The 25,586-nt window shown below is 36.6% G+C and overlaps 1 protein-coding gene across 1 annotated transcript; it reads left to right on the top strand.

The window, feature by feature from the left end:
• The first annotated feature begins 46 nt into the window (after positions 1 to 46).
• Positions 47 to 25,586, top strand: LOC123566147 (uncharacterized). Its single transcript, XM_045360027.2, has 5 exons — positions 47 to 225; positions 14,494 to 14,581; positions 17,145 to 17,248; positions 21,560 to 21,758; positions 25,129 to 25,586. Exons 1-5 carry the CDS (start codon positions 80 to 82, stop codon positions 25,168 to 25,170), a joined length of 579 nt encoding a protein of 192 aa, XP_045215962.2. The 5' UTR covers positions 47 to 79; the 3' UTR covers positions 25,171 to 25,586.

Below are 25,586 nucleotides of genomic sequence, written 5' to 3'. Positions count from 1 at the left end.
TGTGTCCTAGTTTTTATAGTGGATGATAACGATTACGAATTATCAGTCGTTTAAGATATAAAACCGCGGGATATTCAAGATGGCGGCGACTGAGGAAAATAACACGGAAATGAAGGAATCTGTTGAAAATACTTCGTCTGCAGATGTTTCTGTTGATGGTAGACGGATGAAGATACTACGCAGTGTTATGCTTAAAACGATCAAGTCATACACTGGAAATTTAAAGTACGTTATCAGGCCTTTTTTAATCATTTTGTGAGACTGATTTAGTGATTAGTTCAACAATTTGAACAAATTTGACGCGAACCTAGGAAATATTGAGTTATTTTTTCTTGCAGCGGTTCTCCTATCGGATGTCCTCGGTCGCACAATTGGTAGAGCGTTGGCACGGTAAGCCGAAGGTCCGAGGTTCGAGTCCCGGTCGAGGCTGCACATTTTTCCTTATACTGTTACATAATTTTGGAGGTTCTACCGAGATGTTCACCCTTGAAGCCCATTCAGGGCGGAGCAGTTTGGCTGGTGTGTGTATCTGAATTCGGATAACATGAATCAGGGCTCACACTGGCCTCCAAAAAATGATAGCCAACTTTTTAACCTTTGAAAAAATAATAGAATCTAGCCAAAACTGATGCTGATCTTTGCGTGCAATTTTTATAAATATAAAAAAAAATATTTTAACATAGAGTGGTGGAACCTATGCTCGCGGTATTTTGTACATATGTAATCTTTTTAAGAAGCAAGAAAAAATTAATATGAACTAAGGCAAAGCCTCAAAGCAAGCTCAAAGAAATCGGATTTATCTAAAAATATTATACATCATTTATTTGTCACAAAGAAACTATTCACTAGTCACAAGAATTCAGGAGAACCTATTCACTTGAAAAAGTCTACGTTTAGTGTCACCATGCCTATAACAGTGAATATCATACGTTGCAAAATTTATAGGAAGCCGGTGTCACGGTGACGTCATTACCGCGTTCCCATTTCTTTCTGCCTATTAATGACATTTTTTCCCTTTTCTGACTGATGCTTGATCTTTTAAATGCAAATAATATTTGTTTCAAACAACTGGAAATCATTCTTTCATTATTGTTGAGTGATGAATAATTTTTAGCAGTTGAATGAAGTTCTGTATTCACTCCGGAAAGAAGTACTTCCTGTGAGCACCAGTCCACTAGGGTGCGCTTTTTTAAAATTTCCGGCGAAACTTTTCAAATCCATCACCAAGTGTGAAAGTATACTTGCGTTACCATAAATCTTGATTCTCGAGCAGGCCCTTAGGGCCTGCTCTTCGAGCTCGCTATTATTTCCATTTGCCTATGCAAAAACATAAAGTTATCCTCCTTTTATCGAAACATATTGTTGATGTGTGTCATCACGGGACTTAGTCATCTTGTGAGCTATCGACACGGCATACGTGAAAACAGAAAAGGTGAAAATTTGCCCTGAAGGGAACCTATGCTGGCGGTATGTTATATCGATTAAACTAAAGGCGAAAAAAAAATTCAGCAGGCTAAAAATGAACAAACAAGCATATGCGAATATAATATTTAGAACACTACTCGTTTATTATGTGAAAAACAAAAGAAATGAGGATAAGATTTAGTATGTGCCTCTATGTGTATATTTCCCTTACAGAAATGGAGTCACTATTAGAACAAAGCTTAAAAACGTATGATAATGTTATTTAAAAACAGAATGTTCAGGTATTACTTCTTTTGTGTGTAGGAAATTTACTCCTCCCTACATCTCAGAAAGAACCATTTGGACTTTGTCAAAATACTAGGATCAACGTCGATCTTTTCATGGTTCGAAAGGCACTCGTAGTGTAGCCAGGCATCACATTCATCACATTTTGCTCTTAAATGTATCTTATATCTGAATGTAATGCATGATTTCTAAAAAACTAACTTTAGTTGAGTGATTTTGACATATTTTGTGTCAGATTTGTGCGACGGATACAGATTGCATAAAATGTATCGGCTGCTGTATATGTCACGTGAGCTTCACGCGAGGCTATCGCTACGTTTGTTGTAAATGCATTTCACCACTGGTCGGTGTTGAACATAGCATGATGAAATATTTTTATCAGTGCTTCTGCAGAGAGCGTATTTATCGAAATACCGTGAGCATAGGAATACCGCGAGCATAGGTTCCACCACTCTATATATTTTCTTAATTGCTTTAAAAAAATAGTAGGCCCCAACAGGGGGTTTGGGAATCGGGGATTTAGGGAAATTACCTCCTAATAGTAATATTTGTAGGAAGTGTCTAAGGGGTACGTATCCATACCTCTATAATCTGATCTAGACAAGCCTGTTAGGAGTTTTCTAGGGGTACGGACCTCTGTTTTTTTAGAGATTAAGGGGCATTTACCATGGCCAACATTCCAATACACTGACCAGTAGTTTCGGCAAAAGTAGTCTCCCTTGAATATACACGGATCGCGGACCCGATAACGTTTATCGATAAACAGTTTTACTATAGATTTGTATAGGAAAATATATTTCAAACATTAAAAACGTAATTTTATCGTTATTTAACAAAATTTTATAACCTCGTGAAGTAATCTTCATTTTTTGCCCTTTATTTCAATATATTTTTTATCGATGTGATACAAAAACTTATTGCTTCCATTTTTGTTTGAAGTTGATGACTATGGTTTCTATGTATTTCTATATAGAAATTTTGAAAAGGTCGGTTATGTCAGGTTTTAAAAGGCTATAAAAACATTTTCTATCAAAATGACATTATTTTATAACCTCGTGAAGTATTCTCCATTGTCTGAACATTGTCTGGGTAATTTTTATTTTAAAATTGAATTATGACAAATTGCTTCCATTTTAATTTGAAAATGAAGTAATTGCAATCTTGAGCACGCTTTTCACAAATATTTACTTGACGGTACGACGACACAAGGCAATGCTTATCAATGTGTTGCATATCTGTTCGAGCATTTTATTTATTTATTTATTTATTTAATATTTATGATTAAAAGTAAAACTTTTTTGAATTGGCAAACTTTAAGTCACATCTTTAATTGGAAATAAATTGGTCTTAAAAAGTCCGCATTAAATTAAAAAGGCAATTAGAATTAATTCTATGTAATTGCTTTACAAGCTGTGTGCCGGTATAATTTTTGACGATATTACAATAAACTTCAATAATTGAAACATTTCGCGAAAATTTTGTTATGTATGTGCCTAAAATATTACATACAACCATGGCTTCTTTACGTTCACTGATCACTGCGTGAACGTAAAAGTATAAATTACAAATTAATGAATGATGGTCATATTAACTGTGGTGATAATTTGATTTATTTACCCGTGCGTGCATTTCAGTAGAAGATGAAAAAAGGTACACTTTACGAAACTTATTATTCAAATTGAAAAAAAAAAGAACAAGTATATATTTATCAAATACAATAATCACTTTCACCGGTATATGACCTTTTTCATTATCATAATATTGGCAGAAATCTTTTATGAAAACAAAGACATTTTTATAACTATATTATTATTCTACATTCCATAAAGGAAAATTAATTCCTACTCTACAAATCTTCATGGTCCACGGGGACCCCTGTTGTGCAAAATTGCCCATCAATTAGCGACTATTACATAATCGCTGATAAGCAGCAGATAAGACGGCGGTTTTAGGTTGGTTTATCGTGTAGGACACCTCTTCACAAATGTTTTATGGTCTTACTGCGAATATTGTGAAACAGTGAAGTTTTATTGTAATACAATACTTTTTAATAGCAAATAGATACCTTAGGTTAATTGTAAAATGTAAGATAGTATGTGTTTTAGACAATTATAAAATGTATTGTTTTTTAACAAATGTATGTATAATATAAATGTGCACAAAGATGACTCAAATGAAATGTTGAACTTATATAGTAGTAGATCTAGGCATTTAAAAACACACATGACACTAGAAATTGCCAAAATTTATATCTTCTGTGTTTAATTCAGTTTAGGTTGTATTGTCCAGCTGTTCGAAACTATTCTGGAACAAACTGCTTAACCGTCACCTAAATTTCTTTTATAATTTTCTACACCCATCTAAAATTTTATGCAAAAAAGTATAATAAGTAAAAAAAAGTACATCTATGATCAATTTGCCGATAAATAATTTAATAAATAAATATCTGTTTTATCGTTTAAGCTATAAGAAGATATATATGGCAGAACATCTCTACTTAATGTCTCAGTTGATGATTTTTATTACAGACGTATTTTGGGGGTAATTAGCATAGCCTGGGGTGTTTATCTTGTCTCCATCCGGTGTATTCGTAAAGGTCCATAAAACATCACGCGTAAAACACTTACAGTCAATATGCAGTAATTGTCAAAATCGAAATTTTCAGGGCGATAAATTAAAAAAAAAAAAAACTCGAGAACATAATTTTACAACATTACGTTTCACAGCAAAAAGGGGAAAGGCTTTCAAAAGGGATTTGAAAGAAAAGGAATCGTTTTGTGTGATTTTTTTATGTATATCCTTTACCACTGAAAAGTGGCATTTTTTATTTTTATATTTTCGGTCCATGCATTCAACGAAACTTATAACTTCACTCAACATATACAGGACAGAAAATCAACATTACATACGCATAATAAACAAATATATTTACTGTAAAATCGTACATTTTACTAATTGTTTAATATAATATAATTATTTATAACTCCTGGAACAATGTCGGTATCTAGCAAAGTCCATAAAATAAAAGAGTTATAAAAATAAATGTTAAAATACAATTAATTACAGTAGCTTAAAGATGTGTTATATTCTGCTTTAATTTGCACACTTCAATAATTCTGTCTAACCAAGATGCGTTGCTCAAAAATGTAGAGCCGAGTTTACCTATAAATGCCAAACCGCAGGTTTATCGATAATTTAGTGTAAAGGGAAACAACTACAACGGCGCACAAGGCAAAAAATCAATACCGACAAGAGTTGCGGTTCTCGTATATTTCACGCTCAAAGTTGGGGATGATTTCAGTTTTGTTGAAAATGAAATAACCAATAAGACTTCATCAGAATTCACCGTAAATTTGGATCTAAATGGTTTACAGGTAACAACGTTCATCCGATTTGTTACATTTTCTTTCGGAACGTAAATAACCGAGGAACACAAACTGGCAGAAAAAAAGATATAAAGATTAAACAAAATAATGTTAAATATGTTGGGGAAAAACTATTTTAAATGATAATTAACCCTTAGTGTATTTATGTTTTCCACACATGTATTTGGTAGCCGTTATGAGATAGAAGGGAAGTTTTCACAGTTTCTTTTACTTAATGTCGGTTAATTGATTATTAAACAGTTCCGTGCCGATTATCATTATAAATCCTGTTAAATAACAAAATAAAAAGGTGCATATTATTAAACCTGTTTTTTTCTGCTGAATTTCAAATATAATTCATTCAAGGTTTAGATTCACCCATTAATCTATTATCAACAGTTTATTTTACAACAAACTAATCGGCACGGAACAGTGTATTCATTTGGAGTTCCTTGGTTATTTAGGTTTTGAAAGAGAAGGTAAACAATCCGGTGAACGCTGGTATCTGTAAGCCATTTAGATCCAAGTTTTAAGTGAATACTGGTTAAGTCTTATTTGTTACTGCATTTTCAACAATATTTAATATATAAATAACCCTAAATTCCCAGAAAAAGGAGGTCCGTACTACTTGAAAACCCCTAACAGGCATGTCTAGAGGTACGGATCCGTACCTCTAGAATCAGATATTCTAGAGGTACGGATCCGTACCCCTAGACACTTCCATATTTGTGGTGGGGTCCCACTACTAATCAGGGGTGTAAAATTCCACTCGCCCGCTCGCATTGGCGAGTGAAAGTCTGAGTAGGACGAGTGGACCTCGCCGTATACTCGACCGATCGGGCGAGTGCTTTTTTACGTCCTTACTTTACCAAAATTCAGAAATTACAACTCCAAAACGTCAATAAGCTTTGAGATGGTTCAGTCGCTACCTGGATTTACTGGAATTTACCCGCGAATCGTAAAGATATCAAAACGTCATGCCGGTAATTTTCCATTCCACAAGCACGTGCGACCTATCGTCATATCTAATTTACATCGACACGTACACAAAAACCGTGCGTAGTGCATTCATTTTTTAACATTTTCGCTTCAAGTTTTCAACACCTCTTGAGAAATAATACTATTTGAATTCTATAATGATTATAATAAGATATCGACAGAAATGTAGGCAAAATTCTATAAAAACGGTCGAATTTTCATATAATCATTTGTAAAAATTCAAACAGCGCGATCTTAGTTACTTAGTTCTTTCTAAAAGTAAATAAATGATGAATACTCTGGGCATAAAATTCAGACTTTTGACCAGAAAGTACAAAAAACATAATAAAAAATTCTTAAAAAAATGAAAAAGCGGCAGCTATTACAATACATGGAGTAAAACGATTTTTGGCAAACAGATTTCTGTTAGTGCGGCAGGATAGGTTACGTGACCTCGTGAACGTAAATAGAAATGCGATTTTAAAATAAAGCAATGTGATGTCATTGCGGTTTTTAATAAGTTTTAAATGAATCTTTGTACATGTATTTTTTGACCAACAATTTAGAATTTTTTTTTGTCAAACAATAATGTAAATTCCTTGATGGCAAATAGGTCACATAGGTAGGATATCCACTATAGTAACTATCGTTTGAGACATTTACCTTTTATACGGGATATAGCACATTCGCTTTTGATAATTTAAAGAAGAAACTTTTATTGATTTCTATTTCTCAGCAATTTTAAGAACCGATGCGGTACGATCAGACAGTGATGTGTCACATGGCGCGAAAACATGACGTAATGCCATGACAATCTCGAGCAAAAATACCGCTTTGATCTCCGCTTCAGATGTCAAGATACTGACACACTTCTTTCAGCTCTTTCAGGGGGTGTAAATTGATCATGAAAACAAGGTCAATTACTTAGTTTATCAACTGAATAATTACCGATAATCATTAACGTTTTTTTTCCTCTCTTTCAACACGGGTGGATGGACGATGATTATTTAGACACTTTTCAAAATAAATATTTTTCGGGAAATAATACTATTGTACATAATACTCCTTTCATAAAAGTGACAGTATTAAAAGTGTCAATTATTAGGGCGAGTGGCTGTTCACTAAGGGCGAGTAGATATTACTGGCTACTAGTCCTGCAGGACGAGTGGTGTGAAAAATAATTTTACACCCCTGCTAATGTTTAAAGTGCTAAATTCTGATGGATTTTGAAGGCAATTACCAGACTCGTATTTAGTTTGTGTAAGGCAGCTAAAATGGTTGATATTGACTGACATTATGGACTTGGCAATGGCTCATTTATTCCCATTCATGCATACACAATATGGGCACAGTTGCACACAAATGGGTTCTAGAGTTATGGCCCCTGAAAGGGCCAAAATAAGCTGTTTTGACCTTGTCTGCACAATAACAGCTTCATTTCACCACAAGATCTTGGTTCCTTTCTTGAACTTGCCAGATTCCATTATGGGTTCCAGAGTTATGACCCCTGATAGGGCCAGAATTAGCCAAGTCAATTAGTTTAGTCAATTAACTAGTCTTCGTTGTTGCTCATAATAAATTAAGTCTTTCTGCGAGTTTTTCAGTATTTTTTTTACCACTACCATAGCTGTAAGTCTTGCGATAAAAATGGTGGTATACTGGTATACTGCGGTATTTTTTCAAGGCGGTACCCAGCCCTATCCTCTACCAAGATTGTTCAAATTATCCCCCTAGGGTCAAATATGGCCCCGCCCCGGGGGTCCCAAGTTTTACATAGACTTATATAGGAAAAAAGTTTAAAAATCTTCTTGTCTGAAACCACAACACAGACCTTTGATATTTGGTTTGTAGCATTGTCTTATGGTCCTCAACCAAAATTGTTCAAATTGTAACCCTTGGGTGAAAAGAGGCCCTGCCCTGGGGGTCCCAAGTTTTATTTAGACTTATATAGGAAAAAGCTTTCAAAATCTTCTTGTCTGAAAGCATACAACCTAGGCTTTTGATATTTGGTATGATGCATTGTCTAGTAGTCCTCTACCAAAATTGTTCAAATTATGCCCCTGGGGTCACTTAGTTATATAGGAAAAATACTTAAAAAAATCATCTGATCCTATTTCCAAGACTGTTTAATTATAATTACCTGTTGACCCCGAGTAATATGATGTCACTTGACTGTGACCTTGACCTACTGACCTATTTTCTTGTTTTTAGCTCACCTGAGCCAAAGGCTCATGGTGAGCTATTGTGACCGCTCAATGTCTGTCGTGCGTCGCCCGTCCGTCAACATTTCCTAAAAATAATCTTCTTCTTGAAAACCACTGGGCAGAATTACACCAAACTTCACAGGAATGATCCTTGGGTGGCCCCCTTTTAAAATTGTTAAAAGAATTGAATTTCATGCAGAACTCTGGTTGCCATGGCAACCGAAAGGAAAAACTTTAAAAATCTTCTTGTCCAAAACCACAGGGCCTAGGGCTTTGATATCTGGTGTGTAGCATAATCTAGTGTTCCTCTACAAAAATTGTTCAAAATTTTCCCCTGGGGTCAAATATGGCCCCGCCCCTGGGGTCACATGGTTTATATAGACTTATATATAGGGAAAAAGTTTGAAAATCTTCTTGTACAAAACCACATGGCCTAGGGCTTTGATATTTGGTATGTAGCATCATCTAGTGGTCCTCAAACAAGATTGTTCAAATTATCCCCCTAGGGTCAAATATGGCCCCGCCCCTGGGGTCACATGGTTTATATAGAGTTATATAGGGAAAACTTTGAAAATCTTCTTGTACAAAACCACATGGCCTAGGGCTTTGATATTTGGTACAGTAAACCTCGCTTATAAGGAACAGCTTGGGACCTCTAAAAATTGTTCCTTATAACCGAGGTTCCTTATATCTGTATAGCGAACTAGTTCCTTGTAACCGAGGTTTGTTACATAACGAACACAATTTGTATAACAAACACTATTTGACTAACGTTTGAAAAGGGCTCACTCTCACACTCCGGACCGACCATGAATCCTTGTGAGAAAATTGCGAGTCTTGTACATGTCCTTTCCTGGAGAGATGGTAAGGTAAGGTCTGCATGAATATGGCTGAGATCGATACTGTTCAAACATGGTGTTAAACCCTAAGCCAAAATGTACATCGGTAAGAATGACCGTAATTTGTGTTTATTTTTTATCGGTTATTTCTATTTTCTGTTTTAAGAGAGCGCTTCATTATGACTATAAGATATGTTGCAGTTACTCCCCTTAAAATTACCTTGCTCAACTGTATGTTGTGTGAATAGGCACCAATACTAATATAAAATATATGTTCAATTTTTTATTACAAAAATGTTAAATCAGACTACCCATTAAGATTCAAAAGTAGGGTGTTGATGGCATATAGTGTATTGCGACTAGAAAACCGTTGCGCCATACATACGGATTAAAGTGTAATTTATACCTATAGTTTCCTACTGTCAATTTTAGCACCTGCTTTATGTTTTACAATTGGAAATTTGGTAAACTGGACTGTTTGCCATTGTTAATCACGCGAAATTAGCACATTTGTTTAGGATAGTATGACCTTGACCGTGACTGATTTTCGTTCACTATTGTAACATGAAATACACTAATATACATGTAGCTCTAGTACATAATCTAAGTCTACTATCTTCTAGTATTTGGTAAATATTAATGATGCTATTATATATTTTCTTTTTATCGTATCCATGAATATCATAGAAATGAAATAATTTGTGTTTATTCATGTGCATGAGAGTGAGGGCTGGCGTTACGCTGACGTCATCAGCGATTCTGCTGTTTATTTCCGGTTTTCAATTATTTTTATTCTTTATGTCTGTTCGCTATAACCGAGGTGTTTTCCATTGAATTTCGTACTTTGGGGCTGGAAAAGGTGTTCCTTATAACCGAGTGTTCCTTATAACCGAGTTCCCTATAACCGAGGATTTTTACATTGAATAAAGAAGGAATTAGATCGGGGAATTGAAAACTGTTCCTTATAACCGAGTGTTCCTTATATCCGAGTTCCTTATAAGTGAGGTTTACTGTGTGTAGTATCATCTAGTGGTCCTCTACCAAGATTGTTCAAATTATCCCCCTAGGGTCAAATATGGCCCTGCCCCTGGGGTCACATGGTTTATATAGACTTATATAGGGAAAACTTTGAAAATCTTCTTGTACAAAACCACATGGCCTAGGGCTTTGATATTTCGTATGTAGTATCATCTAGTGGTCCTCTACCAAGATTATTGAAATTATCCCCCTAGGGTCAAATATGGCCCCTTCCCGGGGGGTCACATGGTTTGTTAGTGTTATATAGGGAAAACCTTGAAAACCTTTTTGTACAAAACCACATGGCCTAGGGCTTTGATATTTGGTTTGTAGCATCATCTAGTGGTCCTCTACCAAGATTGTTCAAATTATCCCCCTAGGGTCAAATATGGCCGCGCCCTGGGGGTCACACAGTTTATATAGAGTTATATTGGGAAAACTTTGAAAATTTTCTTGTATAAAACCACATGGCTTAGGGCTTTGATGTTTGGTTTATAGCATCATCTAGTGGTCCTCTACCAAGATTGTTCAAATTATCCCCCTAGGGTTAAATATGGCCCCGCCCCTGGGGTCGCAAGTTTTACATAGACTTATATATGAAAAAAGGTTTAAAAATCTTCTTATCTGAAACAACAACATTTAGACCTTTGATATTTGGTTAAATTGTAGCATTGTCTTATGGTCCTCAACCAAAATTATTCAAATTGTACCCCTGGGGTGAAAAGAGGCCCTGCCCTGGGAGTCCCAAGTTTTATATAGACTTATACAGTCAGGGGTTAACTGTTTTAAGTTATGTAACCTATTTCAGTTACTTTTTCAAGCATTTTATAACCTGTATTAGTTATAAAATATAGTTAACTCAGGTAAGTTATTCAAAAAAAGTCTTTTTGCTGTTCTCACAAAGTGACCTTTAAAGTGAAATTAGTAGCGAACTGTGGTTAATCAAATTCCATTTTAGTCTGAGCATGACCTGATAAGCATAATGGGATATTAAGAGTTTTATAGCTTTAAAATGTTTGCATAAAACTTTATCAGCCTTGCATAAAATTTTTAGCTCACCAGAGCACAAAGTGCTCAGGGTGAGCTATTGTGATCGCTCACCGTCCGGTGTCCGTCCGTCCGTCCACATTTTCCTTTAAACAACATCTCCTCCTAAACCGACAGGCCAATTCTGATGAAACTTCACAGGAATGTTCCTTGGATGGTCTTCTCTAAAAATTGTTCAAAGAATTGAATTCCATGCAGAACTCTGGTTGCCATGGCAACCGAAAGGAAAAACTTTAAAAATCTTCTTCTCAAAAACCAGAAGCCCTAGAGCTTAGATATTTGGTGTGAAGCATTGCCTAGTGGACCTCTACCAATTTTGGTCAAATCATGACCCTGGGGTCAAAATTGACCCCACCCCAGGGGTCACTTGATTTTACATAGAAAAATCTTAAAAAATCTTCTTCTCGAAAACCAGAAGCCCTAGACCTTAGATATTTGACATGTAGCATTGCCTAATGGACCTCTACTAAAGTTGTTCAAATCATGACCCTGGGGTCAAAATTGACCCGCCCCAGGGGTCACTTGATATTACATAGGAAAACCTTAAAAAATCTTCTTCTCAAAAAGCAGAAGCCCTAGAGCTTAGATATTTGACATGTAGCATTGCCTAGTGGACCTCTACTAAAATTGTTCAAATCATGACCACCAGGGTCAAAATTGACCCCGCCCTAGGGGTCGCTTGATTTTACATATGAAAATCTTCAAAAATTTTCTTAAAATAAACCAGAAGACCTAGAGCTTAGATATTTCACATGTAGCATTGCCTAGTGGACCTCTACAACATTTATTCAAATCATGACCCCAGGGTCAAAATTGACCCCGTCCCAGGGGTCACTTGATTTTACATAGGAAAATCTTCAAAAAATTTCTAAAAATAAACCAGAAGGCCTAGGTCTTAGATATTTGACATGTAGCATTGCCTAGTAGACCTCTACAAAATTTCTTCAAGTCATGACCACCGGCTTCAAATTGGCCCCGCCCCATGGGGTTACTTGATTGTACATAGAAAAATCTTCAATATTTTCTTAAAATAAACCAGAAGTCCTAGAGCATAGATATTCGACATGTAGCATTGCCTAGTGGACCTCTACAAAATTTGTTCAAATCATGACCTCCCAGGGTCAAATTGACCCAGCCCCAGGGGTTACTTTATTGTTCATAGGGAAATCTTCATAAATTTGCTTAAAATAAACCAGAAGGCCTGTCTTAGATATTCGATATGTAACATTGCCTAGTCGACTTCTACAAACTTTATTCAAATCATGAACCCCGGGGTAAAATTAGCCCCGCCCCAGGGGTTACTTGATTGTACATCAGAAAATTTTCCAAAAAATTTCTAAAAATCATCAGTTTGACATTTGAAACTTATTACTCTGGTGAGCGATCCAGGGTCATCATAACCCTCTTGTTTACTGCATAGCTGGGAAGATAAAAGGTCAAGGAGGAAATAATTGCATTAGACTCATTCATAATAAGGTATTGGCACAGGAAGGCTTTGTAATATTTTATGATAACTGAAACAAGTTATGAAAGTTTAAGCAATAACTCAAATGGGTTATAAACTGCAATGACTTGAAACAGTTACACCCCTGACTGTTATATAGGAAAAAGCTTTTAAAATCTTCTTGTCAGAAACCATACGACTTAGGCTTTTGATATTTGGTGTGATGCATTGTCTAGTAGTCCTCTGCCAAAATTATTCAAATTATGCCTCTGGGGTTAAAAGAGGCCCCACCCTGGGGTCACTTAGTTATTATGTGAGTTAAATAGGAAAAATACTTAAAAAATCATCTGATTCTATTTCCAAGACTATTTAATTATAATTACCCGATGGCCCCAAGTAATATGGTGTCACTTGATTGTGACCTTGACCTACTGACCTACTTTCTTGTTTTTTAAGATACAGCCTTGAAATATTGATGACTTACACAGTTTTGCACACAAATCGTAAAACTAAATTTCATTGACCATGAATGTGACCTACTGACTTTCTTAATATTTTATCATCAGTTTGACATTTGAAACATGTAGCTCATATTACTCAGGTGAGCGATTCAGGGTCATCATGACCCTCTTGTTTAAGATACAGCCTTGAAATTTTGATGACATACACAGTTTTGCACACAAATCGTAAAACTGAATTTCATTGACCATGAATGTGACCTACTGACTTTCTTAATATTTTATCATCAGTTTGACTTTGAAACATGTAGTTCATATTACTCAGGTGAGCGATCCAGGGGCATCATGACCCTCTTGTTTATTATTGGCCATAGGGAGAAACCAAGACCACTTTTGTGTGGTATAACATGGATGGTACCTCCAATTTTTAGGTGTATTTTGACATATCTGTACCTTGTAAGAATTTTCTATGCCCCCAAAGGGAGGCATATAGTTTTTGAACCGTCTGTCGGTCTGTCCGCAATTTTCGTGTCCGGTCCATATCTTTGTCATCCATGGATGGATTTTCAAATAACTTGGCATGAATGTGTACCACAGTAAGACGACGTGTTGCGCGCATGACCCAGGTCCGTAGCTCAAAGGTCAAGGTCACACTCAGACGTTAAAGGTCATTTTTCATGATAGTGCATTGATGGGTGTGTCCGGTCCATATCTTTGTCATCCATGGATGGATTTTCAAGTAACTACGCGTAAATGTGTGGCACAGTAAGACGACGTGTCGCGTGCAAGACCCAGGTCTGTAGCTCAAAGGTCAAGGTCACACTTAGACGTTAAAGGTCATATTTCATGATAGTGCATTGATGGGTGTGTCTGGTCAATATCTTTGTCATTCATGCATGGATTTTAAAATTATTGCGCATGAATGTGTACCACAGTAAGATGACACGTCGCGCGCAAGACCCAGGTCCGTAGCTCAAAAGTCAAGGTCACACTTAGACGTTAAAGGTCATATTTCATGATAGTGCAATGATGGGCATGTCCTATCCATATCTTTGTCATTCATGCGTGGATTTTAAAATAACTACGCATGAATGTGTGGCACAGTAAGACAACGTGTTGCGCGCAAGACCCAGGTCTGTAGGTCAAAGGTCCTAAACTCTAACATCGGCCATAACTATTCATTCAAAGTGCCATCGGGGGCATGTGTCATCCTATGGAGACAGCTCTTGTTTTTCTTTTTGGTTAAATTTCTTCCCTTTGTTGTTGATCTTGAATATGAATTTTTTGACCTTCTTGTCCTTAAGTGCAATGATAACAGGTGAGCGATATAGGGCCATTATGGCCCTCTTGTTTACCATCAGGTTGAATGTCAAAGTCACAGCAATATTGCCTTTGACAGGTCATTATTTGGCACATTATATTTTATTTCAGACTGATCAAGCCATTGACTGGTGTCAGTACTGCTCATTTGGAACTTCTGCACAGTAAAGCCAGCTCACTGCTTGAAACCAACATTCAGGTATTGTATTGAAACCTTTTTAGCTCACTTGTCACGAAGTGCTATTGTGACCACTTGATGTCTGTCATGCGTCGTGCATCAACAATTTCTAAAAAGATCTTCTTCTTGAAAATCACTGAGCAGAATTACACCAAACTTCACAGGAATGATCCTTGGGTGGCCCCCTTTTAAAAATTGTTCAAAGAATTGAATTCCATGCAGAACTCTGGTTGCCATGGCAACTGAAAGGAAAAACTTTAAAAATCTTCTTCTCAAAAACCAGAAGCCTAGAGCTTAGATATTTGGTGTGAAGCATTGCCTAATGGACCTCTACCAAATTTATTCAAATCATGACCCCGGGGTCAAAATTGACCCCACCCCAGGGGTCACTTGATTTTACATAGGAAAATCTTAAAAAATCTTCTTCTCAAAAACCAGAAGCCCTAGAGCTTAGATATTTGACATGTAGCATTGCCTAGTGGACCTCTACTAAAGTTGTTCAAATCATGACCCCGGGGTCAAAATTGACCCCGCCCCAGGAGTCACTTGATTTTACATGTACATAGATTTCTATAGGAAAATCTTCAAAATTTAAAAAAAAATAAACCAGAAGGCTTAGAGCTTAGATATTTGACATGTAGCATTGCCTAGTGGACCTCTACAAAATTTGTTCAAATCATGACCCCAGGGGTCAAAATTGACCCCGCCCCAGTGGTCACTTGATTTTACAGAGGAAAATCTCTAAAAAATTTCTAAAAATAAACCAGAAGGCCTAGAGCTTAGATATTTCACATGTAGCATTGCCTAGTGGACCTCTACAAAATTCGTTCAAATCATGACCCCCCAGGGTCAGAATTGATCCCGTCCAAGGGGTCACTTGATTTTACAGAGGAAAATCTTAAATTTTTTAAAAAAAATAAACCAGAAGGTCAAGAGCTTAGATATTTGACATGTAGCATTGCCTAGTGGACCTCTACAAAATTTATTCAAATCTTGACCCCCCAGGGTCAAATTGACCCAGCCCCAGGGGTTACTTGATTGTACATAGGGAAATCTTCATAAATTTGCTAGAAATAAACCAGAAGGCCTAGATCTTAGATATTTGATATGTAACATTGCCTAGTAGACTTCTACAAACTTTGTTCAAATCATGAGCCCTGGGGTAAAACTGGCCCCGCCCCAGGGGTTACTTGATTGTACATCGGAAAATCTTCCAAAAAATTTCTAAAAATCATCAGTTTGACATTTAAAAACATGTAGCTCATATTACTCAGGTGAGCGATCCAGGGTCATCATGACCCTCTTGTTATTTTTATGTGACCACAACTCCACCAAATGGTGGTATATAGTAATTAAACCATCCATCTGTCCATCCGTCCCTTTGTTTTCGGATGAATAGCCAAAGTATGTTCAGCTTTCAGTCAACAATCTTTATAGGATAATTGCCTGTGGTCAGTATAATGACTCCTATCTGTTTTTGGGGTCAGTTAGTTCTAAGGTCAAGGGCACAGTGAGTGACCTTGGGTTGAAAATTGTGTTTCCTTTTGGTAACTGAACAACATTTTGCCTTACAGTTATCAAACTTCATAGGATTATTGCCAGTGGTCTTTAATTGATCCCTGTTGGTCAAATTTCGATGTCACGATGATGTTGAGGTCAAAATTTGTTTTCTATCAGTAACTGAAGAACGTTTTGGCCAGCAGTTTTCAAACTTCATAGGATTACTGCCTATGATCAGTAGATGATCCATATTGTTTTTGGATTAAGTAGGTCAGATATCAAGGCCATGGTGACCTCGAGCTGGAGATTAATTATAGATTGATAACTGAAGAATGCGTTGACCTACAATTTTCAAATGTCATAGGAAGATTGCCTGCACATGGTGATTAAATGATCGCAATTGTTTTTAGGATTAGTAGATCAAAGGTCAAGGTCACTATGATCTTGCTACTGAAAACACTTTTTGCTCAGTTGCTACAAAATGTCCGGGCTTATTGATGATTGCTTGTGTTTTGTAAATGAACCCTATTGTTTTTTGCGGTAAGTCACTGAGGTCTAAGGTCGAGGTCACAGTGACCTTGAGACTGAAAATCTTTACGTCTGCATGTGGACACATAGAATGATTTCCTGTCATCAGTTGATTACTTTACAGTTTTGGGGTCTGTAGGTCAAAGGTCAATGTCACAATGACCTGGAGACTGTAAATATTTACCGCTGCATACCTTACGAGTCCCACGGACCATTTCCTTCAAAACATCATAGGATGATTGCCTGTCATTGGTAGATCTTTTGTTTTGGGGTCAGTAGGTCTAATGTCGAGATCACATTGACCTTGACACTGAAAAAAGAATCAGCACTAAATTTCATGTTTATTTGTTCTGATGTTGGAGCAGATTGCTATCAGAAATTCTTAGGAAGTTCTAAATTAGCGTACGATATATGATAGAAATTCTAGAAATACACATGCGAGTTTGTGATATATTATACACATACCCACACGAGATTTTGATATATTATACACATACCCAAATGAGATTGTGATATATGTGCATTTGAAATATAGTCACATGTTGTTCTTTTACAGAGTGAACTGGAAGAGATATACAAGGAGGAAAATCTAGAAATTTTACTGAACAGCCTGGATAAATTGATAGCAGAAAACCCAGCACCCACTAATACTGTGGCATGGTAAGTAATGAGTGTACTTTAGCTTTTACAGTCTCCATTCACTATGCCTGTTGCTGTATGACCATTATTATTCCACATTTATGATTATCTTTCTTATTTATATTGCATTTTACTTTGCATAGAATTACATTTGTCACAACATTGAGATGTATGGTATTCCTTTATTTATAGGTCAGTGGGGGATTAAAAAAGCTACAAGTATTGTATTTCCTTGGCCAGAATAGTTCACTATGCTATATTATTTTTATATATTTAGAGTTTTTAACTTGAGTATTTGAAATAATTCAAATAGTTAAAGCTATTGCTGTTACCCTTCTGTCCTCGTCCACATCACAAAACTTTTTCATGTACCGGTAATCCGGTTTCTCTTATTTTAACTGCTAGGCCTAATTCTTTCAAACTTCACATGTGTATATTTGGCATCATGAGATGACCTCAAAGACAAGTTATGTAACTGTAGCTTTTATTACGTCAAAATTATACCCTTTTAGCTCGACTGTTCGAAGAATAAGTAGAGCTATCCTACTCACCACGGCGTTGGCGTCTGCGTCGGTGTCGGCGTCACACCTTGGTTAAGTTTTTCGTACCAGTCCACATTTTGACAAAGTCTTTTGAGATAAAGCTTTGAAACTTTCAACACTTGTTTACCATCACCATGGCCAGTTATAGGCAAGAGCACATAACTCCATCAAGAATTTTGGCTGAATTATGGCCCCTTTTGACTTAGAAATCATGGTTAAGTTTTTCGTACCAGTTCATATTTTGACAAAGTCTTTTGAGATAAAGCTTTGAAACTTACAACATTGTTTACCATCACCATGTCCAGTTATAGGCAAGAGCACATAACTCCATCAAGGATTTTGGCTGAATTATGGCCCTTTTTGGCTTAGAAATCTGGGTTAATATTTCGTACCAGTTCATATTTTGACAAAGTCTTTTGAGATAAAGCTTTGAAACTTTCAACACCTGTTTACCATCATCATGGCCAGTTATAGCAAGAGTACATAACTCCATTAAGGATTTTGTCTGAATTATGGCCCCTTTTGACTTAAAATTCTTGGTTAAGTTTTCCGTACCAGTTCATATTTTTTTGTAAAGTGTTTGACATATGGCTTTGAAACTTTTATCACTTGTTTAGTATATATAGTCTCTATCTGTAGGAAAGAGTACATAACTCTGTCATCTATTTTGGCTAAATTATGGCCCTTTTTGGACTTGGTTCTGTTTTCATACAAGTCCACGTTTTGTCAAAATTATTTGACAAATGGCTTTTAAACTTTGAACACTTGTTTATCATTATGATTTCCATCTGTAGGCAAGAGTACATAACTATTTTGACTGAATTATGGCGCTTTTTGGACTTTAAAATTGATTCATACATTGCCATTTAGTGCAAGACTTACCGAAATCAAAGAAATACAGGAACATTGTTTGTCTAATCTATTTATTATCCCCCGACGAAAGTCGGAGGGATATAGTTTTGGCGTTGTCCGTCTGTCCTTCCGTCCGTCTTTCCGTCCGGAGCCATATCTAGGAAATGGTTGGGAATATTTATTTAAAACTTCATATACATGTTCACCACAATGAGTTCTTGCGGCCCGTCAAGTTTCAGTCAGATTGCCCAAGTAACACCAGAGTTATGGCCCTTAGAAGTTTCTAGTGTTAACTATATAGGGTACTATAAATATGGCAATTTCTGCATCATAACTTTTGATATATTTGACCTAGAACTATGAAACTTAAACAGAATTTAGATCACCATAATGTGGTTGTGTACACACAATTTCATTTGGATTTATTTGTAAATTAAGAGTTATTGCCCTTTAATTGTATAAAAAGGTTATGGGGCCCATCATGTTTCAGAGAGATTGCCCAAGTAACACCAGGGTTATGGCCCTTAGAAGTTTCTAGTGTTAACTATATAGGGTACTATAGATCTATAGATATGCCAATTTCTGCATCATAACTTTTGATATATTTGACCTAGAACTATGAAACTTTAACAGAATTTAGAGCACTATAATGTGGTTGTGCACAGACAATTTTGTACGGATTTCTTTTTGTAACTTCAGAGTTATTGCCCTTAATTGTCTAAAAATCCACATATTTGTACATAACAAACTTACCATTTGGCAGAATTTCATTAAATTTCTTTCATTCTTTTCTGTGAACATTTATTATAAACATGTGAAGTTGCGCACCCACACCTGGTCACCCACTTGCCTTGGTCACACCCCCTCCCCCTCTCAACCCCCCTCCCCCCCCCCCCCCTCCCAATTTTTTTTTTTCATTTATTTTAGATTTTTTTTCAAACCTTCCAAGTTGTACTATTCCCCCACCTCACTTCTCCACCCAGTCATGCCAACCACTGATCATACATCCTCTGCCCCCCCCCCCCCCCCCCCCCCAACTTCACCCTTTTACCTTTTTTTTTTTTTTTTTTTCATTTTTAATTTTCAATCAATATTTATAATCAGCATGTGAAATTTTGTTTCCTCTCCCGTTCCCCTGCACCCCCACCCCCTAAAAAAAATAAATATATACATATATCTATATATAGATATATATATTTCCATCCTTTTTTTTTTTTTAAATGTTCAAACCTTCAACATGTTAAGTTGTGACTGCACAAACCTTGCCCTCAGCCATGTTCAAGATATCTTATCTGTGTTCTCTTAAGGACATCTGATCTTTTAAGTTCAAATGTACATGTAAAACAGCAACACCTGGTGCCAAACCACTCAAAGACAATATTTCATTCCAGTTAAACTTCAAGCTCACATTTCAATTAACTGCATTTAATTTTAAAAGCTAAGCTTATTACAGTAAGCATATCCCATTCAAAATAAATTCTTTAGTCCGGATCAGAGTATCATACATTTATTGTGTACTCTTTAATTAAACATTTGTTTTCTGTTAAATTGATTTTGACTAATGAAATTATTTGCTTCTTATTAACATCCTTAACTTTTTGCCGGATAAATCTTTTTGCCATTCCTCACCACAAACCCTTTCGGCGGGGGATACCAATTCATCGAATTTGCTTGTTTCTTTTGTCTGAATATCTGTGGAAATATTTTGACCCCATTCTTCAATCAATTTTTCGAATAGTTGAGCGCGCTGTCATCAGACAGCTCTTGTTTTTGGCTCCAGTGAGCTTTTGTGACCACTCAATGTCAGTCGTCAGTTGTGCATCCGTCAACATTTTCTAAAACAACTTTCTTGAAAACCACTGGGAAGAATTACACCAAACTTCACAGGAATTAACCTTGCCACGGCAGCCGAAAGGAAAATCTTAAAAAATCTTCTTGCCAAAACCCAAGGCATAGAGCCTTGATATTTGGCATGTGGCATCATCTGACGGCCCTCTGAATTTTCATCAAATTGTGCCCTTAGGGTGAAAAGAGGCCACGCCCCGGGGGTCACAAATTTTACATATACTTAAATAGGAAAAAACTTTAAAAATCTTCTTGTCTAAAACCACAAGACCTAGGCCTTTGATATTTCGTATATAGCATTGCCTTGTGGTCATCTACTACTAATTATTCAAATTATAACCCTGGGGTGAAAAGAGGCCCTGCCCCGGGGGGTCTCACATTATACATAGACTTATATAGGAAAAAGATAAAAAAAATATTCTTGCCTGAAACTGCAAGGCCTAGGCTTTTGATATTTGGTATGTTGCATTGCCTTGCGGTCCTCTACAAAACTGTTCAAATTTTGCCCCTGGGGTGGTAAGAGGCCCTGCCCTGGGAGTCCAAAATTTAACATAGACTTGTATAGAGAAAAAAATAAAAAAATTCTTGTCTGAAAGTTTAAGGCCTAGGCCTTTGATTTTGGTATGTAGCATTGCTTAGTGGTTCTCTAACAAAATTGTTCAAATTATGCCCTTGGGGGTGAAAAGAGCCCCTGCCCTGGGGGTCACTTGTTATATGTGTTATATAGGAATAAATACTTCAAAAATTATCAGATCATATTTCCTAGACTATTTAATTATAATTATCTGATGACCCCAAACGATTAGGGGTCACTTGACTGTGACCTTGACCTACTGACCTACTTTGTTTTTTAAGATACAGCCTTGAAATTTGGATGACATGTACAGTTTTGCACCGATTTTCAGTGACATGAATGTGACCTACTTTCCAATATTTTAGCATCAGTTTGCCATTTTAAACGTGGCTCATATTACTCAGGTGAGCGATTCAGGGTCATCATGACCCTCTTGTTTCTTCGAATTTTCAGGTTAAAGTTTTCAGCAGTATGAGATGACCTCCTTTATTTCTTTTTCTGGAAAAATGCTATTTTTAGGAGACCAAGCAGTAATGTTGAGCAGGATGCAAGATGTGATGTTGCCGTGTTGAAGAGAGAAAAGTTAAAGGTTCTCGAGAATACTCTCAATGACCTCGAAGCACAGAACAAACTGTTGGTAGATAGGGTACAGAAAAGAGAACAACATCTACTAAGAACGAGGGATAAAATTTCGTGTATTGCTGAAGATTTTGAACAGGTACTTTTATTTTGCTTTAATTAAAACAAGGTAAGCAAAAGTTATGCTAGATTAATTTGAGAGGGCTACTGTGGCCAAGTGGTTAAGATCTTTGACTTCAATTCTTTTGCCTCTCACCAGTGTGAGTTTGAAACTTTGCTAGGGGTGTAGATTCTTCATTTGAAATCTCCCGTTATAAAAATGTAAGGTTGATGGTTCTACCCAGGTGCCTGCCCATGCCTTAAGCAATGCTCTGAAGGGCACTTGGGGTCTTCCTCCTGCATCAAAAGCTGGAAAAGTCCCCATATAACCTAAATTGTGTTGATTTGACTATAAACCTAATAAAAAAAACAATCTTATGCTTAATAATTGAAACAAGGTTATTGAATATTGTGCAAATTTAATCAATTCACGTGACTGTTGTTGTGCTCCCCCATGAGTGGTGGGGGCATATAGATTTGGTCTTGTCCGTACGTCCGTCCGTGTGTCCGTCGTCCGAAGTTCGTGACGCGCCTAGCTCAAAAAGTATTTGATATATATTGATGAATCCTTGCATGAGTCTTTATCATGATATGAACTTGTGCACCGCCTACTTTTCATTTAGGTCCGCTCCCTATTTCCAGAGTTATGGCCCCTGAAATAGCCAAAAATGCACATTTTCATCTTGTGACACGCCTAGCTCAAAAAGTATATAATATAAGTTTATTAAACCTTGCATAGGTCTTAATCATGATATGAACTTGCGCACCTCCTATTTTTAGCTCGACTTTTCGAAGAAATGGTAGAGCTATTGTACTCGCCCCACTGTCGGCGTCGCTGTTGGTTAAAGTTTTTGATAAAGTCAAATATCTCTGTTACTATCAAAGCTATTGACTTGAAACTTAAAATAGTTATTTACTATCAAAGTCTACACCAGGAGAAGCAATCCCCATAACTCTGTTTGAATTTTGACAGAAATATGCCTCTTTTTAACTTAGAATTTTTGGTTAAAGTTTTTTATAAAGTCAAATATCTCTGTTTCTATCGAAGCTTTTGACTTGAAACCTAAAATACTTGTTTACCATCAAAGTCTACACCAGGAGAAACAATCCCCATAACTCTGATTGAATTTTGACAGAATTATGTCCCTTTTTGAACTTAGATTTTTTTGTAAATTTTTTTATAAAGTCAAATATCTCTGGTACTATTAAAGCTTTTGACTTGAAACTCAACATAGTTATTTACTATCAAAGTCTACACCAGGAGACACAATTCCCATAACTCTGATTTGAATTTTGACAGAGTTATGTCCCTTTTCAACTTGGATTTTTTTTTTACTGGCAAAGCTCTATTTCAGAGTCAGACACTGAGAAAAGTCGAGAGCTCTGTCTTACAGACAGCTCTTGTTCATCTAGGTCTGCCCCCCTATTTCCAGAGTTATGGCCCCTGAAATAGCCAAAAATGCACATTTTCACCTTGTGACACGTCTAACTCAAAAAGTGTTACATATAAATTTATTAAACCTTGCATGAGTCTTTATCATGATATGAACTTGCACACCTCCTAGTTTTTGTCTGCCTCCGCCCCCTATTTCCAGAGTTATGGCCCCTGAAATAGTCAAAAATGCACATTTTTACCTTGTGACACACCTAGCTCAAAAAGTATATGATATAAATGGATGAAAACTTGCATGAGTCTTTATCATGATATAAACATGCACACCTCTTATTTTTTTGGCTTGCTCCACCCCCTGTTTTTAAAGTTATGGCCCCTGAAATAGTCAAAAATGTACATTTTCACCTAATTATGTGCCTAGCTCAAAAAGTATTTGATGTAAATTCATGAAACCTTGCTTGAGTCTATCATGATGTGACCTTGCACATTTGGCATTCTTCTTGAGAATCTCAGCGTTTATTACAGAGTTATGGCCCTTGAAATAGCCAAAATAAAGGATTTTTTGTTTGTGATGCTCATAGCTCATAAAGTATATGGCCTAGAATAATGAATCCTTTTCATAAAATGTTTGTTGAGGCTATACCCCCTTAAGACTGCAAACATTTGAATTATTGCCACTTATTTTTGACAAATGTACCAGTGGGTGGCACACCCTGTGTCCTACAGACACATTCTAGTTCATATTTGTGTGTGAAAAGGTTCTCCATGGTAGAAATGGAGGAGAATGTTACTGTTTACTACCTTTACTTGTATTTACATAATTCATGTATAGGTCATAGAGTGCCAAAACATTAGTTACCTCATTTTTACAAGTCATGTTCCACCATTTGTCTCAATAGCTCAGTGGTAGAGTGTTTGCTTCAAGTGCGGGAGGCCTGGTGTTCTGTACCCAGCCAAGTCATACCAAAGATATGAAAAAGTGGTACTGCTTGGCACTCGGCATTTAAAGTTTTTTTTTTTGTTTTTTTTTTTGTTTAACACCGTTTTCAACAGTATTTCAGTCAGGTAACGGCAGGCAGTTAACCTAACCAGTGTTCCTGGATTCTGTACCAGTACAAACCTGTTCTCCGCAAGTAACTGCCAACTTCCCCACATGAATTATCAGAGGTGGAGGATGAATGATTTTAGACACAATGTCTTTTTATCAAATTGTCTCGGAGAACATACGCCCCGCCCGGGGATCAAACTTGCGACCCCGCGGTCCATAGACCAACGCTCTCCCTACTGAGCTAAGCGGGCAGGCTATCGGCATTTAAAGAGTTGTTGAGGTAAAAAAAAAAAAGCACAGGTAGGTATCTGTTACTGAATACCTGGTTTGTCCCTCAAGACCTCAAGAGCTTGGTAGCCTGCCCGCTTAGCTCAGTAGGGAGAGCGTTGGTCTACGGATCGCGGGGTCGCGAGTTCGGTCCCTGGGCGGGGCGTATGTTCTCCATGACAATTTGATAAAAGACATTGTGTCTGACATCATTTGTCCTCCCCCTCTGATAATCCAAGTGGGGAAGTTGGCAGTTACTTGTGGAGAACAGGTTTGTACTGGTACAGAATCCAGGAACACTGGTTAGGTTAACTGCCTGCCGTTACATAACTGAAACACTGTTGAAAAATGGTGTTAAACCCAAAACAAACAAACAAACAAACAAAATCAAGAGCTTGGTACCTTGTTTAAGTAGGACATTAAATAAAGCTTACCTTTACCTTTATGAATATTGGAAAAATCCTCAAAAACGGCATGGCTTGCATCTTCTGCCTGCAACTGAACTTTCCAAATAAACCTCTTAACCAAACCTTTGAATTTTACTTTGGTCCAGGGCCTGTTTAGGTGAAGAGAAGTGTATGTGTATCCTTCAATCTCTAGGACTTTGTAAGGTTATTTCTTCAGATGTATCATTAACAAAGGTGATAACATAGTTCATGTTAATACATGTAATTTCAAGGTTTGGATCTTGTCTGGTTACAGATTGTTGATACAGAAAACACAGCAAATCTAAAGACCAAGTAAACAGATTGGTTGACAGAAATATGCTGCTGAATGGTCAATATTATTCAGAAGTGAGGCGGATTTGTTCAGATGTGTAAACAGCTGTAATATATGGAGATATGTAAACAGCTATGATACATGATGTGTAAACAGCCTTAACATATGGAGAAATATAAACAGCTGTGATATATGAAGATGTGTAAACAGCTGTGATATTTGAAGATGTGTAAAAAGCTGTGATATTTGAAGATGTGTAAAAAGCTGTGACATACGAAAACTGCTGACCAGCAGGTTTTATTTTAATCAGTATATTTGGAAAATTAGCCTAACATGCAAAACTTGGACTTTTTATGACGGTTTTTGTCTAAGATAAGAAATATCTGTGTTCATATGTATGTGCTAAGAGTTATGAAAATTAAAAAACTACAAGGAGCTGA

Source organism: Mercenaria mercenaria, chromosome 8 (genome assembly GCF_021730395.1).
Source record: "Mercenaria mercenaria strain notata chromosome 8, MADL_Memer_1, whole genome shotgun sequence".
NCBI classification, from domain to species: domain Eukaryota; kingdom Metazoa; phylum Mollusca; class Bivalvia; order Venerida; family Veneridae; genus Mercenaria; species Mercenaria mercenaria.
Note: the sequence above shows the minus strand (reverse complement) of the source record. Positions and strands in the feature narration are given on the sequence as shown.